Here is an 18,702-nt window from a genome sequence, read left to right on the forward strand (position 1 = left end):
TATATATATATAATTTTACATATATATATATATATATATATATATATATATATATATATATATATATATATATATATATATATATATATATATATATATATATATATATATATATATATATATATATATATATATGTAGATACTGTATATGTATATGACTATTGTCCAAAAATTTCTTTCTATAATGGCTGGAGTGGTGCATGCCATCATCCCTTCATGAAGGGAACAAGGTTGAAGAATCTTTCCACAAGACGTTCATATAATGTTGGCGTCTGAATGACAAACACAGACAAACAAAACATCTTATATCAGTAAAAGTGAATTTCCTGAATTATCTCTGACTGTGAAGGGTGACATACCACCCAGACATATATATATATATATATATATATATATATATATATATATATATATATATATATATATATATATATATATATATGCATTTACACAGTTTAATAAAAAAATATAAAACAATAAATATATATATATATTTATATATTGATAAATATTTATATATATATATATATTTTTTTGCACGTACGGCCACGCACGTACGGGCACGTACTAGTATATTCAATAAATGCCAGTATATCATTCAGTCAGTCAGTCCATCAGTGTGTGCGTGTCTCCTCCATGACTTCAAAACCATGAAACCGAACGGCATGAAACTTTGCATGAAACTCCAAGGGAGTGCGTAAGTGAAAGTTGGGTGCTTTGGTTAACTTCAAGACCCCTTTTGAAGATAATTAACGGCCTTATTTAATTGTGCTTTATCAAGGGTTCATCCTTGGTCAACACCTTTGTCAGCCCTTGTTATTTTTTTTCATTTTCCTTACTCATATCAATGAATGCCTCATCTTCATACATACAAATCACTGGATACATCACAATGCTTCAAAACGCCTGGAGACACCAATGTTCATGGCTTTATTTAATTTCCGCATTTATGATATGCTCTGGAATTTCCTCACCTGAGCGAAATTTAAAATTTTACTTTTCAGTCGTTCTGACTGCTAAAAAAAAAAAGAGTTCATTTGTCCAATTTGCATAATGTTTGATACTCCGGGTGTCTCCGAGCGGTGTGTGACCCCCCCCTCCCCCCGAGAGATCCAGTTCCAGAGTGGATAAAGAGGGTGGCAGCCGCAGTTCAAGTCGCTTTCCTCAAGGGAAGCGCATGTTATAATCTCCGCTAGTGTTGTTTGAAAGTGGTCAGTGGTTTTGCTGTCCTGTTTGAACGTGCTGTTTTAACGTACCCAATTTCGTTCCATCCTATACTAATGCCGGCAGGCAGGGCCATCCCCCCAGTTTCCCCTCAATTACCCTCCTAAATGCAACTCGAACCCCCTGTGGAAGAAAAATAATTATATTCATGTACTCTCAATTATAATTGTTGCTGGTGCTTTATAAATTTAATTTTTTATGCTGAAGTCGAATTGGCTGTCAGTTATGTTTCCCTTTACCCAAGAGTCTTTTGACCTAAATATTGATAAAAGGAATGTCTTACAATGAAACAGGGTGACCTGGTTGATAACACTGCAACTTTTGCCATGATTATGTCATTCTCTTTCACCCAGTGGACACGTTTTGCAGTTTGAGTTATTTTGCCTCATGCTTTTCAGCTAACTCTGTAGTTGAGTTTTCAAATGTCTCACCTCCCATTCTTTGGAATGTCAAGTTGTGTATGTCGCTAATCGCTTGCCAAGCCAGCCATTCCTTATCAACCGTTTTGTTGGAGTGCTTCCTTGAATGCTAAAGCCACTTGACGAGTGCTCTGCAATATTCGCACTGTCACTGGATACTGTATATCCATCGACTTGAACAAAGTTCTGGACCCACTTGCCTGCGTTGGTCCCACATTGTTCTGTGGTGCATTTGACAGTGGCTGGCTCGCTGAAGATGTGAAATTTTAATTTACACCACATTTCCCCCTTTTTGTACGATCTCCTTTCATGATACGACCCGTCACTTACGCATAAATAAATACTTATTAAATAATTAAACGTTTCCTTTTAAAAAGTTTTTTTCACTGTTTTGTGGGGTGCTTGCTTGTCGCACTCTTCAAGCTTCGATCTCGACAAGTTTCCGTGGTGATACCACAGCGCGGTTGGCGGTGTGGACATCTCCGGCCTTAAGAAGGCAAAATAATTTCGATGATTACATTGAGTGAAAAATGTTTTCCGTCACAAAGCAATGAATCTCCACATCACAGCAGGATAGCTGAGAGGTACGTACGCTCGCTCGAAGCTGTCGAGCCTGGATTCGAATCCCGATCCAGCTATAAGCTGCCATCCCAGTGTTTCACATTTCACAAAGCAGGGTGATTCATCAATGTGTGTGCCCTCTCTTGGATGGATGTTAAACTGACCATCACATCTGTCGGAATCTCTTCTCCCTCTCCTCTCCCTCTCTGCACTCTCCCCTTTCCCTCTCTCACCCTCCCCCATCCTCCCTTCTCTCTCCCCTTTCCCGATCCCACCCCTCTCTCCTAACCCTCTCGCTCTCTCTGACTCCTCCACCCATTACCCCCCCTTCCTGGAATGTTTGGTGAGGTGTTGCTCTCCCACCCCCCGCCTTCCTCACTCTTCTCCCCTTCCAAGCTCCCACCTCACTCACCCACCCCTCCTTGCCCTCCCTCCTCTCTCCCACCCCTCCCCTCACTCTCTCTCTGCTCCCTCCTCTCTCTCCTTCCCCTCCTTCGTTTCTCTCTCTCCTCCTTCCTGTCTCTCCCTCCCCTCCCTCCCCTCTCTCACCCTCTCCTTCCTCATCTCTCTCCCGTCTCTCCACCCTCATCTCTCTAAGTCCCCTCCTTCATCTCGCCACATCCCCCCTCCTCTCTCCACCTCCACTCCCACCTCTCTACCTCCCTTCCCTCATCTCTCTACGTCCCCTCCTTCATCTCTCTACCTCCACTCCTTCCTCTCTACCTCCTAACCCTCTCGTTCTCTCTGACCCCTCCATCCATTTCCCCCCTTCCTGGAGTGTCTGGTGAGGCGTTGCTCTCCCACCCCCCTTCCTCACTCTTCTCCCCTTTCAAGTTCCCACCTCACTCACCACCCCTCCTTGCCCCTCCCTCCTCTCTCCCACCCCTCCCCTTTCCCTCTCCTCACTCTCTCTGCTCCCTCCTCTCTCTCCTTGCCCTCCTTCGTTTCTCTCCCTCTCCTCCTTCCTGTCTCTCCCTCCCCTCCCTCTGCTCTCTCCCTCCCCTCTCTCACCCTCTCCTTCCTCATCTCTCTCCCTCCTCTCCACCCTCATCTCTCTAAGCCCCCTCCTTCATCTCGCCACATCCCCTCCCTCCTCTCTCCACCTCCACTCCCTCCTCTCTACCTCCCCTCCCTCATCTCTCTCCGTCCCCTCCTTCATCTCTCTACCTCCACTCCTTCCTCTCTGCCCCCCTCCCTCCTCTCTCTGCCCGTCCCCTCTCTCTTCTCTGTTCCTCTCCTCCCTCATCTCTCTCCCTCCCTCCTCTACCTCTCCTTCCTTATCTCTCTCCGTCCTCTCTACGTCCCCTCCCTCATCTCTCCACCTCCACTCCCTCCCTCTACCTCTCCTCCCTCCTCTCCTTCCTTATCTCTCTCCGTCCTCTCTACGTCCCCTCCCTCATCTCTTTATGTCCCCTTCTTCGTCTCTCTACATCCCCTCCCTCATCTCTCCACCTCCACTCCCTCCCTCTATCTCTCTCTCATCTCTCCGCCTCCCCACTCTCATCTCTCGACCTCTCCTCCCTCCTCTCTCATCTCTGTACCTCTCCTCCCTCCTCTCCCTCCCTCATCTATCTCTCCCTCTTTCTCCCCCTTAATATTTCCATCAGGGAAGTGATGGGTTGTATTTCCTAGTTATATATCAATTGTTTGTGGACTTTTGTATGAGGTCATACCTTTATAGGAACAGGGTTTACGAGCGTTTGCTCGATCCAGATGAAACATTCTCGCAGCTTCTGAATGAGAGACCGACACACAAAACATGTTGGAACAGTAAAAGTGATTTGGACAAATTGGAAGTGAATGTGGGAAGGGAATCACACACACACACACACACACACACACACACACACACACACACACACACACACACACACACACACACACACACACACACACACACACACACACACACACACACACACGAAGGTGAAATCAATTTATTTGTTAATACTGTGCAGGGAATCGAACCAGCATGGACTTAGTCCAGGTATTGGAAACCCGTTTAAACTTTAAAACATACACATGAACATTCCTGTTCGTTTAAAACTCACCTGGTCAAGGTACGGCTGGTAACCGAGATAAAATGAAAGTATGAAAGAGAAGAAGAAAATGGCGACGAACAATGCACGTTTCCTCTCCATGGTGAAACCCCCTCAGAACGGGAGTTTCCCTCGTTCTGTGACGTCACGCACAACGTCACCAAGATGTGAACCGACTCCACCGGACCTAAGCGTGATGTCACTCCCCGGAAGTCACGTGTGACAACTCTCCACTCTCCTCCACCAGCGTGATATGAGCTCATGATGGGGGAAAAACTCCCCAGGATAACTGTGAACATGAAAATGAGACAAATAATAATTATAACAAGTAAACAGGTCGACTGGATCACTTCGCTCGCCTTCAGCTGATCAACAAGGGCGTGACCAATAGGACGACCGAGTTTAGACCATGCCCACAGAGAGGGCAATTAACGGGTGTGCTCATCAGGACAACACCCAAAGGTGCCGCCCGTAGTGTTGCAAGCTTTTCCATAAAATTATTCGTCAGGTCAGATTGGGAAACGTTCTTCAACGTCACGTGATCACCGCTGCCTGCACACGGTGCTCCAGGTCGCTTGCACACGGTGCTCCAATGACCGTCACCGACGAGCGGGCGGGAGCCACAAGGACCGTCGACAAATTTCTGTCTGACTCTCTCTCTCTCCCTCTCCCTCTCTTTTTCTCACCCCTCGTTGTCTTGACGTTATCGACGTGACAAGTGGTATTTGCCAGTGACAAATAAATTAAAAAACCCGGAAGCGATTGCAAAATCCAGCCATCTTGTGTTAACGCATGGCAGATGGGCTGAAAGGGCCTATTTGTACTTCCTGTGATTGTGACGTAATTATCAATGACTTTTCTCCATATTCTAACAGTAAATGTTGATTGAAAATTTGATGACAAAAGCTCAAATGGTTAAAAATTTTCACTGAATTAATGGACCAGAGGTACGGCTGACGGATAGAGACACAGTGGAAAATAACATGAGAACATGAAATTCAAAATCAATAGAACACAATGAAGGAATTCACTCTTCCCACGACAGAATAAGCAGCATCGACCTCAGTCACGGGAAGTTCCTATTCTGTCGGGCATTAAAGACAAGGCCTATTCTCTGCTGGACCGATGCTCTCCCATCAATATTTGTTTTAAAACTCACCTATTGAAGGTGCGGCATGTATCCCAAGAGATAGCGGAGAATTAAAGAGGAGAGAAAAACGACGAGAACGGCGCGTGAGGTCTTCATGTTGAAAATTCTTTTCAACTGAAACGAAGATCGCCAGGGGAGTGTGAATAAAGTTTCCACAGCTCTGTGACGTCACGCCCCTTTGTGACGTCAATACTAAGAGCACTGTTGATTATGAGTTTGAATTCGACGCAGCTAACGCAGACAGGCACAGTTGGTGATGCAGCGAGGCACAGTTGGCAACGTAGCTTTTTTGCAAGAAATGTAAAAGCATGAGAGGCCAATGACGCTGAAGGTTCGCACATGCGATCGGCAGGAAGAGTCACTGAGTGTGCCACAGCTGTGAACATGTATTCAAGAGAGGGGAGAGTGGAGGGGCGAGAGAGGGGAACGAGAGAGGGGGTGAGAGTGGGGGCGAGAGAAGAGAGAGAGAGAGAGGGACAAGAGAGGGGCGAGAGAGGGTGAGAGAGAGGGGGCGTCACAATTCAAGAGAAGGGGGTGAGAGAGGGTGACGGGAGAGGGGGGGTGAGAGTGGGGGCGAGAGAGAGGGGAAGAGAGGAGGGGCGAGACTTGGGCAGAAGAGAGAGGGGGGTCGAGAGAGAGGGGCGTCACAATTCTTCTTCTTCTTCTTTTGATATGACGTCACAATTGAAGCTGCGGACCTGAGTATGTTTCCCAAGTTATGGCCATTTATGATACGGTTGGTCCGATCTAATTGAAACAATGCCCCAATCCAGTCGTCGTTTACGAGAGCGAAGGAACGAAGTTGCACATACTGGCACGCACCTACGGGCACGCACCTACGCACCCGCTCCTACGGGCCCGCACTAGTTGTTAATAATTATTGTGTGGAATGATTAACATTAACATGTGATCAGACAGTCTCTTCACATATATGAATATTTATTATGATAATTATTAATGATAATATCACTAAAGGTGAACCGTGCAACGATGTTCTTCACGAAGTTTGTATCAAACAAGTAGCCCTTCGTATTACTCAGTACCCTTGAAGTCGCTCTTAGTTTCAAAAAGGTTGGTGACCCCTGTGATAGAGGATAGAGGATAGAAAGTTCATTTGCTGATTACTGTGAGAGGGAGAAGAAGAACAATAGATTAGACAAGAGGAGGAGATATTATGCAAACATGGCAGTTTCGTGCGAGGTGTCTCACTGTCGCTTCATCTCATCTATAAAGGTGAGTTTGTGTCTGTGGGTGGATGTGTGGGTCTGAACAAGGTACGGATTCATCACAACGAAAATACTCTTGTACTGTATGCTGTTGAGATGTCCAGTGGTGTGTTGTTACCAAGCAGTGAGCCAGCGATTGCCAAGCCAGCCATTCCTTATCAACGGTTTCTCATCGAGTGCTTGCTTGATTGCTTAAGCCACTTGGCAAGCGCTACACAAAAAACTTGGTTAACAGAACACACCCCCAGATTAATGACATGGCGATGAGGATAAACAACTACAGCATCATTGTTTCAGCCAGGGGGTGGGGTGGGAGGAAGTAGGGGAAGGGGTGGGGTGGGAAGAGGGACCTGATGTTGCATGGCAACGCCGGGTACCCCTTGCTGGGAACTAGAAAATCTTCTCCAGAACGGCTGGACAGATCGAGGAGAAACTTCACACAAATGTTCTACAAGCCATCGGTGCACAAGTTTATTAAGGAATAATTGAATGGTCACATGATTTGGCAGCCATATTCGATTGAAGAAAAATATTAAATAATGTTTTCTCTGCAACCGCTTAATCAATCGACGTAAAACTTCACAACTATGATCTGGTGGTGATGGTGAATACATGTTTTAAATTTCAACTTGATCGGACACATGATATGGCAGCCAGATTTATTTGATTTTTTGATCTGCATTGATTTTGATTTATTTATTTTTTTGAAATTTTTTTTTTTGAATGAGGTTTACTTAGCTGTTCCTGGATGGGTTTGAGGGTGGAGGAGTAGCAGCTGAAATGCAAATCCTATCCAGGTTCCTCCTGATGACTTCATCTTTGCTCTTTGCTTGTTCGGGTTCCTTCTGATTACACCAATGGAGGACTGAACCGATTTGATTTGAATTGAAGTTATTTTAATCCCATTCGGAATTCAATTGAATAATAATGAGAAACGTCATTGGTCAGGGTCATTGCTTGGTGTTGGCTGAATGGATCGGGTGATGGGATTGGGATCCTGAGGTCCTGAGTTCAAATCCTGCTTGGCTGTTAAATTAATACCAGGTGGGGTTGATTTCGCCTGTCATCCTTCTGAGGTTGGCAAAATGAGTGCGATATATAGCACGATATCTCAAAAGGTTTTGGATCGGATTCGGACGAAACTTGGTGAACACGTTTGGTGTGTGTGACAAGGAAGAATGGATTCAATTTTGGTGAAGATCCGAATCCGGATCTGGGTACGAGATTTATTTAATTTTTTTACTCATTCTTCACCATTCACAGATGGGGTTAAAACGATATATTTATTGGGCCTGATGTGTTCTCTTGGATCAGGCATTGTGTGGCGGAGGTTTGATCTGAGAATTTTAAAAGTGATTCTTCACCATTGATGTGGCCAAAAACGTTATATCGCACGATATTTCAAAAAGTTGTGGACGGATTCTGACGAAACTTGATGGACAGGTTGGGAGTATTCAGCCTGATGGAGGTATGTGCTCCAGCGAATGCCGTTCTGTTTTGCCAAGTTGTCACTTTGTGAGTGATTTTTCATTTGTTTGGTTGGTTGTTTGTCCGCACAGAGCTTCCGTGTTTTCCTCCGCAGCCGCTTGACGGACTGAGACGAATTTTTCACCACATGTCTTCCAATCGCCTTCAGGTCACAATTCTAAACCGATCGCCATGAAACTTTGCCAAGTTGTAGAGGTGGTCTCAGCTGAGAAGTGTATTGATTTTGAGGTGAAAAGTCAAAGGTCATTTTCAGGTCAAATTTCTAAAATCGTCATTTTCCAACCAACCAATTGAAGAAAAGAGCGTGGAAAAGGTAAATTAGCAAATATGGGGGAACTATCTAATGCATTGCCCGGTGTTAGCTTGATGGTTAGGCTGGTGGGCCTGGGATCATTGGATGGGAGAATTATCCGACAGATTGCCTGGTGTTGGCTTAATGGTTCGGCTGCTGGACTTGGGATCCTTGAGTCCCGAGTTCAAATCCTGCTTGGCTGTTGAATTAACACCTGGTGGGGTTGATTCAGCCTGTCATCCTTCTGAAGTTGGCAAAATGAATACCATGCTTGCTGGTATCCTGTGTCGGAGTGGTGACCCATGCAGGATTGTACCTAAAAGCTCATGAGACTGCTTCGGCAGCACCAACGTCCTGCACAGAGTATGATTCTGATGGATGGATGGATGGATGGATTAATAATTCATTGGTCGACACCTACAATGCCAGAGCTACGCACCTCCGCACCGAGCCTCGTTATACGAGATCCCAATGATTCTGACGACCTCGCGTTCCCCGGTATCAAGAAGGGCGACCTGAGAACCAGGTGGAACTTATTCAAACTGAAGTCCAAATTAATTAATGAACGTTGTGGGGAAAAAATATTTCGGAAAAGTAAAAATAACTTTGCTCATAAAAGTTAAGTTTACGTCGCCAAATGTCAGTTTGAGTCCAGTTTGTGAGTGTCACGGTCGCAATTGGGTTCCAGTCGAGAATTTGGCGGGAAATGCAAAACGTGGTCCGGTATTTACTGATAATTATATATATATATATATATATATATATATATATATATATATATATATATATATATTTATATATAAATAAATAAATATATGTGTTTGTCCATAAACCCTGACAGAAAATACGTGAGAGAAAATAAAGGCCTCAAGCCTAATTAAACTTGTATTAAATAAAACGCGATATTTACATGTTCATGGCAAACCGATCAAACCAAAAGGAAAACATGTTGTTAATCGTCATCTCAACCAAACACGCATTAAAATGTCGACGAAATCAAAGGAATATCGTCACACAAAATCACGATGACGTGAACACCAAACCGTTACCTCAAAATGGGGTGCACGCACTCTTCTTCTTCTTCTTCTTCTTCTTCTTCTTCTTCTTCTTCTTCTTCTTCTTCTTCTTCTTCTTCCAGGTGATCGTCTTCATCTTTAGAATCTTCTTCTTCATGCAATCATTCAATTCCTGTAAAACGGTTTCGATTTCAAATTTCATCGAACTGCATCGTTAATATACATTTTAAATTTAACACATTCACCTGGTTTCACACTGTTGACTTCGTGGGGCCCGAATCTTTCGTGGCGAAAAAAATAACAAAAACGGGAGGCGGCTTCTTCTTCTTCATCAAAAATCACTTGCACCACGTGGAATAAATTTTAAGTGATTCTTGACCATTTGAGAGATTTTGGATCAAAACGAAATCTCAAAAAGTTTCGGACGGATTCAGACTAAACTCGGTGGACGGACAAGTTGGGTGCGTGGACTGTGACGCTCTTTGGTCGGTCACGTGATTTAGGGGAAGCATCTGTTGAAATCAAATCAATTTTATAAATATTTAAAAAGTTAACGGACACGAGGTCGAGTTAAGTGGAAGCTGATCGGATAAAACCCCCGAAACTTGCTTTCCCTTTCCCTCATCCGGGATGACGTCGGTCACGTGATCCGTGGCGAATCTGCCGCCGAGAAATCGTGACTCATCAAGACTCTTGATCACGTGACTCGGCAAGGTCGGTCATGGAGCGGTCCTCTTATCCCAGAACACCACGTGTCCTACGCACGGCGAACCTTCCTTTACCACACTGTACTTACAGTACCAGACGGTGCACGATGACCCGAGAACTCTCCGGTGAAGATCACAAAGAGAACGTCCCGGGATCCACGAGCGGCTCCGATGGAGGAAACGCGCTCGGTCCGGGAGGTTCTCCCTCATCCCGCGGGTCCACGGTCGGTTCACCCGAGGATCAGGAGTCCGGACCCGGTACGTGACGTCACTCCGAACCGACATCTTGTGGTTCCTGAAAGTTCCGTATTTATTTAATGGATTGTTTTGTGTTTCAGATTCTGTTGTAAAAGGGAAGATCGAGTCCGAGTTCGTCCGTGATTCGTTCCCTCGATATGAAGGTTTGAACCACAAACTCATTCTTCATGTTATAGTTTTATTGTGTATAATTAATAATAATAATAATAATATAACTCCACATAATGAATGTAACAACAGTATACCCGGTCCTTGTTATTCCCCCCAAGGTACAAATCCCCATCAAGTTTGGTAATTAATTGTTAATGGGAATCCCCATCCTTGTTCTCCTCCCACTTGTACATCGACGATACCTTGTTGCACCTCATGACGTCATCATTAGATTCCTCTTTACTCTCATTTACACCAAATCAGGTGAACATTTACTCTCTGTGTGGGACCCCTGCACCGGCACACAATGGCCTCGTCCTTTCGAGGACTACGGTGGGATCTTCCACCTGCCCGAGGGAATTCTGGCTGATGAGACAATTTACATACCTCTACCTAGAGGTGAAGGTACGCTCGTTGATTGAACGAACACCCGCCCTGTGAAGCACCAGGACGAGAGTTTGTAGTTAACCTCCGCCATCGAAGATCGGAGGTTACTGTTTTCACCCCTTTCTATTTGTTTGTTTGTTTGTTTGTTTGTGAACAGTATTACGGAAAAACTCCTCGACGGATTTCGACGAAACTTGGTGGGGGGATTAGGTCTGGTCCAAGGATCATGCCATGAGATTTTGGACACGGTCAAAAATCCAATATGGCCGCTATGGCGGCCATTTTGAAAAAATATTAGAAATTTTTTTTTTGCATTTCTGCATGTTTTAAGTGATTTCCAACCCCCCCCCCAAAAAAAAAATTGTTAGAGAATTTTTTTTTGCATTTCTACATGTTTTAAGGGATTTCCAACCCCCCCCCCCCCCGCCCCAAAAAAAATTGTTGGAGAAAAGAAGTATAACTGTCAGCACTGTTGACATCATATTTAATGAATAAGATATCAGGTTCACTGGAGTGACCCAGCAGTATTGGCGGCGGAGGTTTTGCACTCTCCCGAGTGCTCCCCCTCTAGTTTGTCCTGTATTTATCATGGAACGGAAAGTTTAAACCTGATGATGTTTCCTTCCGAACATTCACAACCGAAACCACTGCTTGGAAGCCTTCTTGACCCCCGACCATTAGCCCGGTGTCCCCAAAGCAGCGGACGCCGCAGGACACCAGGTTGGCATCCCCGGTACAGTCCGGCATAATAGCCATGCTGACTCGGCTTATGGCTGACGTGAAGGGCAGGATAGGGACTCAAGTTGGGGGGAAATTTAACGCGTACCTTGGGAAGCTGCGACAAATTGTGGAGCATGGCATGTGCACAGCGTGAAAAGGTAGTCGATCAGGTGAGGGGTAAAACAGAAAGGATTGCTCAGGGTGGTTAGAAGGGAGCAGATAACTAAAAGACTTCGCGAGACAGAGCCACGGGAGATAGATTCATATAAAAGCGAGCCGGAGGGGGAGACAGAGTGAGAAGATGGATCATGTGCAGAGCCGGAACGAGAAACAGAGGTATTTAAAAGAAAGAGCGAGGACGAAACGGTAAAATATGTGACAGCATGGGGCCAGAAAGTTAAAATAATAAACTCGCGCCTTCGGCCGTGGTCCGGGTCGCTGCGGTTGAGGTTCCCTGGCCGGTTTACAAACGGTGTGCTTTGGCATGCCGTGAGCAGCTGTGCTGCGAGACTGTTACCACGCGATCCGTGCATGAGGGACAGGCGAGAGCACAAGTAAGGCTGACGAGAACGTGTGTGAGCGTGGTGAGGAACTGGGTGAGTGTGGCGCCGTTGTCTGAGGACACGGATTCGGGAAGCCGTCAGAGACCGACGATATTGCGATCGATTCAGAACGGCCTCCCCATGTTGTGGAGGGTGCGAGTCCGATTCGGAGTGAGCCGACCAACGGTAAGGAAACGATGCCTGCCTTGTGTGAGCAAGTATACGTGCAGGACTTTGTCAGATCGACAGCTTCGTGATGGTTCAATGACATAAAGTCTCGAACGTTGACGTTTTCGGACGTTTTCAAGCCAATGTATCCAGCGAGTTGGAGCCATGATGAACAGGCATTCGATAACATGAGTGAGGAAAGTGAGAAAAAAAACTTAATCGTGAAGAAATCGTTGCGGCCTGTTCCAAGTCAAGGCGTGGTTGAGCAGGCCAAAAAACATGGCGGCTTCAGACCCCACGAGGTAACCCAGGAAACGTCTTAAGACCCCAGAGAGCAAGGTGGCCGAGGATACGCCTGATAAAGGATATTTTTCAAAGAGGATTTTCCCACTCCGGCTCGCTTTTATTTTCAAATAATTAAATAAGGCTGTTAATTATCTTCAAAGCGGGGGTGTGTAAGTCATCCAAACACCCAGTTTTCACTCTGGCACTCCCTTGGCGTTCCCTGAGCATGCATGAAAAGTTTCGGGCTGCTAGGTTTCATGGTTTTGGTGTGATGGAGGAGACACACACTGACACACATTAACATTTATTAGTGTCGGTATATGCTTCAAAAATTAAAAAAGCTACGGAACCAAATCCAACCATATTTTTGCCCAAGGGTACCCTACGTATGGTTTCTGTCTGGGTCGCGTGTCTCGGCGAGGGGGATCAGGGTGGAGGACACGTCCCAATTCTCTCCATGTAAATGTGTATCATACGGTACCAGCCGGTGGTATCTGATATTACAAATCACGTCATAAAAAGAGTTCAAACAAGTTGACAATATGCATGACGGTGATGATGAAATCTGAGTGAGAATAATTCGAAATTCTCAGGATGTTTCATTTCTCTCATTTTCAGCGGACGTTCAAACCAAAGCAAACAACAATGAGCTTCGCAGTGAAGCGGAGGTGATTTTTTGCTCACGCCATATGCACATGTAAGCAGCAAGGATGGTTGATGAAATTATGTCAGCTGACTTCCAAGCAAAGGGAAGATGAACCCGGGAAAATGATAGAGTGAATAGAGCAGAATGTTTGTAAGTACAAAGTGCCGTCGTTTGATTAAATCCGTCAGGGAAGCGACTGGTGGAAAACGTAAAGCTCAATTATTTTATTTTATTTTAATTATTTTTTTTTTTTGTTGCCACACGCACACGAAGCAAAAGGTGGGGTTAAACAATCGGTTCACTTTGTCTGTCTGTCTGTCTACAATCATCAGTTTATGTTCGAGGAACAACTCAATTTCAGTTGAGAGTTATATTTTGAACATTAATCGGAAAACAAACCTGTAGTTTATCAGTACTGTGACGTCCACGGGACTTGAACAGTCCCGCCAACGTAGAATGAGCCGAAACGATGGAGGCGGTTTATTTTTTTATAACCCAAGGATAGCGGTTTTAATCGCTCTCCAGCAAACGGGACGAGGAAGGTGGCACGAGCCGCTTTTCACCGAATTAATCATGTTTATTTCTCTAACCAGATCGATAATAAGACTCGGCAAGAGGAGGGATCCGGGGCGATTCGACGGGAGGTGGTGTGGGTTCGGGCGTGGGGGAAACACAAACAATTCCAATGGATATACAAATCTCAAACCCTCTAAGGCGCCAGGTACACACACACACACACACACACACACACACACACACACACACACACACACACACACACACACACACACACACACACACACACACAACGTTGCTAGTGGTCAGGCTTGCCCGTGGTGTCGACGTAACAGTCACTGGATTGGTGCCGGACGAGCTGGCGTTGTACTCGTCAGGGGCAGGAGACACGGTGGTGACGAGGTTTCGTCAGCCCTTCCACGCACAACCGCGGTTTCCGGCCTGTAAGCTCCAACCAGCCACCGTGGTGCTGTTCCTGGTGGTGTCGACCTCCTGGTGTAGGCCCAAGTCCGCTCACAGCCGCCAGGGAGCCAGTTCTGGCGCCAAGTTGCGAGCAGGAGAGGGAGGCAGGTCCGCCCGCCGTTCGACCCCGTACTCCGAGCCAGCAGAACCCCAGAGCCAACCGAGGTGAGGCACGAGGCACAGCAAGGCCACGAGACACGATCAAATCCAGGATCGAATCAGCGCAACACAGCACGCTCCCAGCACAACAGCCTCCACCAGAACGGTTTTTCTTTACCGATCTTCTTCCTCCTCCCTTTTCCCCGAACAGAGCCTTTTTATCCTCGAGTCCTCGTCACTTCCAATCGAGCCGTTTTATTGGCCCCCCGCCGTCGCCTTCCGCCAATCGTGATCACGGAGCGGAGCCATCCGCAGCACTGTCCTGTGACGTCACGGCAAGCCTCCAGGGAATACTAACAGGGTTTACGCAGACACCCTTACCCTATCCCGTCTCCTATCTAATTACGTGACAATTATCATTTCCCCCTTGAAGAAATGGACATTTACTAGACAACTTATCACCACTGAATTGCTACTTATTACATCGAGATCCTGGTAAACTCGAACAGCATGGCATACCTAATTAAACATCCTAATTACCCTTTGAATGCATACCCCTCCCCCTCAGACGTAACAGTAATTTTGTTCAGAATGAACTTGCAAGGTGAGACTCTGTGCTCTACGAGTGTTGTTCAAGTTGTAAAAGTGATTTATTGATGTTTTTGCTCAATTGTCTCTTTGCAGAGAAAAAATTTGAAACGTCTTCACGTGTCAACTGTTCCTCATCGGTGGACAGAGAAGTTTCTTTCGATCATCACCCAACAGAGACTTTGTTTCAGGATGGTGACAAGTTTAGGGGTGTGTCGACAAACAACAACAACTGCGACAGGTTTATCAATGTCTTGCAACAGGAGAAGCAAAGAAATGAGAAGACAAACAAGTTTCCTGTTACCAAGAAAGACGACACCTCCTCGTCGTGTTTAAAAGGAGGTGTAAAAATATGCACAGGTGAGACGTCACTCAGGTGCACTGTGTATCATAAGGGGTTTGCTTCTTCTTCATATCTGTTGACACATCAAAGGTTGCACACCGGTGAGAAACCCCACAAGTGTTCACAATGCAGGAAGGACTTTTTTTCTTCATCAAATTTAAATCGTCATCAAGAAATACATTCGGGGGAGAAATCTTACAGGTGTTCTGTTTGCAACAAAGCGTTTAATCAGTCATCACACTTACGTGAGCACCAGATATTGCACACCGGGGAGAAACCCCACAGTTGTTCTGTGTGTAACAAGAACTTTGCTCGTTCATCAACTACATCGGCACATCAAAGAATACACACCGGAGAGAAACCTTACAAGTGTTCTGTGTGCAACAAAGCGTTTAATGAGTCATCGACCTTACATAAACATCAAAGAATACACACTGGACAGAAACCTTACAAGTGTTCTGTGTGTAACAAAGCGTTTAATGAGTCATCGAACTTACATAGACATCAAAGAATACACACCGGAGAGAAACCTTACAAGTGTTCTTTTTGCAACAAAGCGTTTAATGAGTCATCGACCTTACATAAACATCAAAGAATACACACCGGACAGAAACCTTACAAGTGTTCTGTGTGTAACAAAGCGTTTAATGAGTCATCGAACTTACATAAACATCAAAGAATACACACCGGACAGAAACTGTTCAATTGTCGTGTGTGTAACAAAGCCTTTACTTATTCATCAACTGTATTGACACATCAAAGAATACACACTGGAGAGAAACCTTACAAGTGTTTTGTGTGTGACAAAGAGTTCACTCATTCATCAACTCTATCGACACATCAAAGAATTCACACCGGAGAGAAACCTTACAAGTGTTCTGTGTGTAACAAAGCGTTTAATGAGTTATCGAACTTACATAGACATCAAAGAATACACACTGGACAGAAACCGTTCAATTGTCGTGTGTGTAACAAAGCCTTCACTCATTAACCTCCGCCATCTTCGAAGATGGATGGAGGATCCTGTTTTCACCCTTTTCTGTTTGTTTGTTTGTGAACAGTATTACGGAAAGACTCCTCGACGAAACTTGGTGGGGGGGTTTAGGTATGGTCCAAGGATCATGCCATTAAATTTTGGACTTGGACAAAAATTTTGGACAAAAAAAAATTGTTAGAGAAAAAAAATTTTTTTTTTGCATTTCCACATGTTTTAAGTGATTTCCAACGCCCCCCCCCCAAAAAAAATTGTTTGAGAATTTTTTTTTTTTTGCATATTTACATGGTTTAAGTGATTTCCCAGCCCCCCCCCAAAATTGTTACCCCCCCCAAAAAAGAAAAAAATTATTTGCGTTTCCACATGTTTTAAGTGATTTGCAACCCCCCCCCCAAAAAAATTGTTTGAGAAAAATTTTTTTTTGCATATTTGCATGTTTTAAGTGATTTCCCAGCCCCCCAAAAAATTGTTACCCCCCCCCAAAAAAAGAAAAAAAAATTATTTGCATTTCCACATGTTTTAAGTGATTTCTACCCCCCCCCCCCAAAAAAAAAAATTGTGAGAGAAGAAAAATTTTTGCAACTTTTTTCAACAAAGTTTAGATTTTTTTTGCATTTTTACATGTTTTAAGTGATTTCCAACCCCCTCCCCAAAAAAATGTTGGAGAAAAGAACTATAATTGTCAGCACTGTTGACATCATATTTAATGAATAAGATATAAGGTTCACTTGAGTGACCCAGCAGTATTGGCGGTGGAGATTTTGCACTCTCCCGAGTGCTCCCCCTCCAGTTCATCAACTGTATTGACACATCAAAGAATACACACCGGAGAGAAACCTTACAAGTGTTCTGTGTGTAACAAAGCGTTTAACCAGTCATCGTACTAATATACACATCAAAGAATGCACACCGGAGAGAAACCCTACAATTGTTTTGTGTGTCATAAAGCGTTTAATCAGTCATCGAACTTACATAGACATCAAAGGATACACACCGGAGAGAAACTCAACAATTGTTCTGTGTGCAAGAAGGCCTTTACTCATCCATCATCTGTATCGAGACATCAAACAAAACATCAATGCAAATAATTTCCAGGAATAGGTGCGAGTATAAGATGCAACACATGGGATGGAAATAGCAGCGAATTCAGCGCCATCAATCACAAAGAAGAGAAATGAAAAATACAAAAAGATACACCAACAAATACACACCGACAACTGGGAGAATGACAAAAGAGCAGGAAGATTGTAAAAAAGATCTGGAAAAAGTTGGGGAGAGACAAAGAAGGCACTTTGCAGTGGCTTGGAAGACGTCATGTTCACTGGGATGGAGAACGAGTTATAGTACAGTGTCTGTAGAAAGTCTACTCCACCTTTCAAAATTTTCACCTTTTGATGCCTTATAGCCTGAAATTACGTGTCATTAAATCAGAGTTTTTCCACCTTCATTTGCACATCGTAACCCACAACTTCCGAGTGAAAAATAAATTCTACGAATTTCAGAAAATTAATTAAAAATTCAAAGCTAGAATATCTTGATTGGAAAACGGTCCAACCTCCTTATAATAGCAATTGTAAACGAGCTCAGGTGTAACAAATCACCTTCACAATCACACACCAGGTTAATTGGCTTCCACCTGTGTTAAATTGTCGTGATTCTGAATATTTCAGAATAAAATCAGCGGTTCCTGTCAGTTTCCTCTGCTGGGTGTTTAATTTCACAGCAAAGACTCAACCATGAGCCTTCGTAATGACGTCATAATGGCATACGTAGAAAGTTACATCAAATGATGTCACAAATCGATGATGTCATCAAAGACAGCCGTGCTGAATTCATGACGTCGATCCGTGCACGGTACAAATCGATGATGTCATCAAAGACAGCCGTGCTGAATTCATGACGTCGATCCGTGCACGCCGCAACTCGATGCTGAATGATACGGATGTTGACGAGTTCAGCTTGTAGAGTCCAGTCCTGAGCTGATGAGATATCAAACCGTTTTGGACCTGACGTCGTGATTTAAAAATCCAGTGAAAAGCAAGGAAACGTTTTGTACAATAGTCACATGGACAAGGACCGAGGTGTTGATTGTGCTCGGCACGAGGCCGAACCCTCTGACTCGAAGGTGACAGAGGCTGCGATCCACGTTAGAGGCAAGATACAAGAGCTACGAGCATCAAGTTAAGGTCTACCTGGTGAATTGACGGCTGAAGCCCTGGTAAAGGGACAGGTGTTTCCGGTAAAAAGTTTGAGGACACCCCCATTTTTCCATTTTTTCCTGAAATTTCAGCAGTTTCATGTTTCAATGTACTCTGAAATTAAAACAGAGGACAAATCAACAATTGCAGATAAAAAAAATAATCATGGAATCGTTTTGTTGAACAAGATTTAATCTAAATTTTTGACTCATCAAAGTAGCCAC

At 44.4% G+C, this 18,702-nt stretch overlaps 1 protein-coding gene and 1 long non-coding RNA gene across 5 annotated transcripts; one reads left to right on the forward strand and one right to left on the reverse strand.

The window, feature by feature from the left end:
- Positions 1 to 162: 162 nt before the first annotated feature.
- Positions 163 to 10,000, reverse strand: LOC147006755 (uncharacterized). 2 transcript variants are annotated; one of them, XR_015054602.1, is made up of 4 exons: positions 9,449 to 10,000; positions 4,256 to 4,532; positions 3,878 to 3,937; positions 163 to 272 (listed from the first exon to the last, which is right to left on the reverse strand). It is a non-coding gene; the product is annotated as an uncharacterized LOC147006755 (long non-coding RNA). The 2 variants fall into 2 exon arrangements; XR_015054603.1 differs by lacking the exon at positions 9,449 to 10,000 and adding an exon at positions 5,403 to 5,620.
- Positions 10,001 to 10,097: 97 nt separating this feature from the next.
- Positions 10,098 to 16,514, forward strand: LOC147006756 (uncharacterized). Of its 3 annotated transcripts, XM_085867890.1 has the most exons (4): positions 10,098 to 10,380; positions 10,461 to 10,523; positions 10,795 to 10,935; positions 15,040 to 16,514. In XM_085867890.1, exons 1-4 carry the CDS (start codon positions 10,137 to 10,139, stop codon positions 16,275 to 16,277), a joined length of 1,686 nt encoding a protein of 561 aa, XP_085724016.1. In that variant the 5' UTR covers positions 10,098 to 10,136; the 3' UTR covers positions 16,278 to 16,514. The 3 variants fall into 3 exon arrangements, with proteins under 3 accessions (XP_085724016.1, XP_085724017.1, XP_085724018.1); XM_085867891.1 differs by lacking the exon at positions 10,795 to 10,935; XM_085867892.1 differs by lacking the exons at positions 10,795 to 10,935; positions 15,040 to 16,514 and adding an exon at positions 13,251 to 15,013.
- The last annotated feature ends 2,188 nt before the right edge of the window (positions 16,515 to 18,702 follow it).

Source organism: Eptatretus burgeri, unplaced genomic scaffold (genome assembly GCF_056783735.1).
Source record: "Eptatretus burgeri isolate ZD-2024b unplaced genomic scaffold, Ebu_testis_v1 Ebu_testis_scaffold_3154, whole genome shotgun sequence".
Taxonomy (NCBI): Eukaryota; Metazoa; Chordata; class Myxini; order Myxiniformes; family Myxinidae; genus Eptatretus; species Eptatretus burgeri.

Coding starts and splice junctions, on each gene's coding strand:
- LOC147006756 (XM_085867890.1), top strand. CDS start 10,137: ATGGAGCGGTCCTCTTATCCCAGAACACCACGTGTCCTACGCACGGCG. Junction 10,381..10,460: donor GGATCAGGAGTCCGGACCCG/GTACGTGACGTC, acceptor TTTGTGTTTCAG/ATTCTGTTGTAAAAGGGAAG. Junction 10,936..15,039: donor ACCTCTACCTAGAGGTGAAG/GTACGCTCGTTG, acceptor GTCTCTTTGCAG/AGAAAAAATTTGAAACGTCT.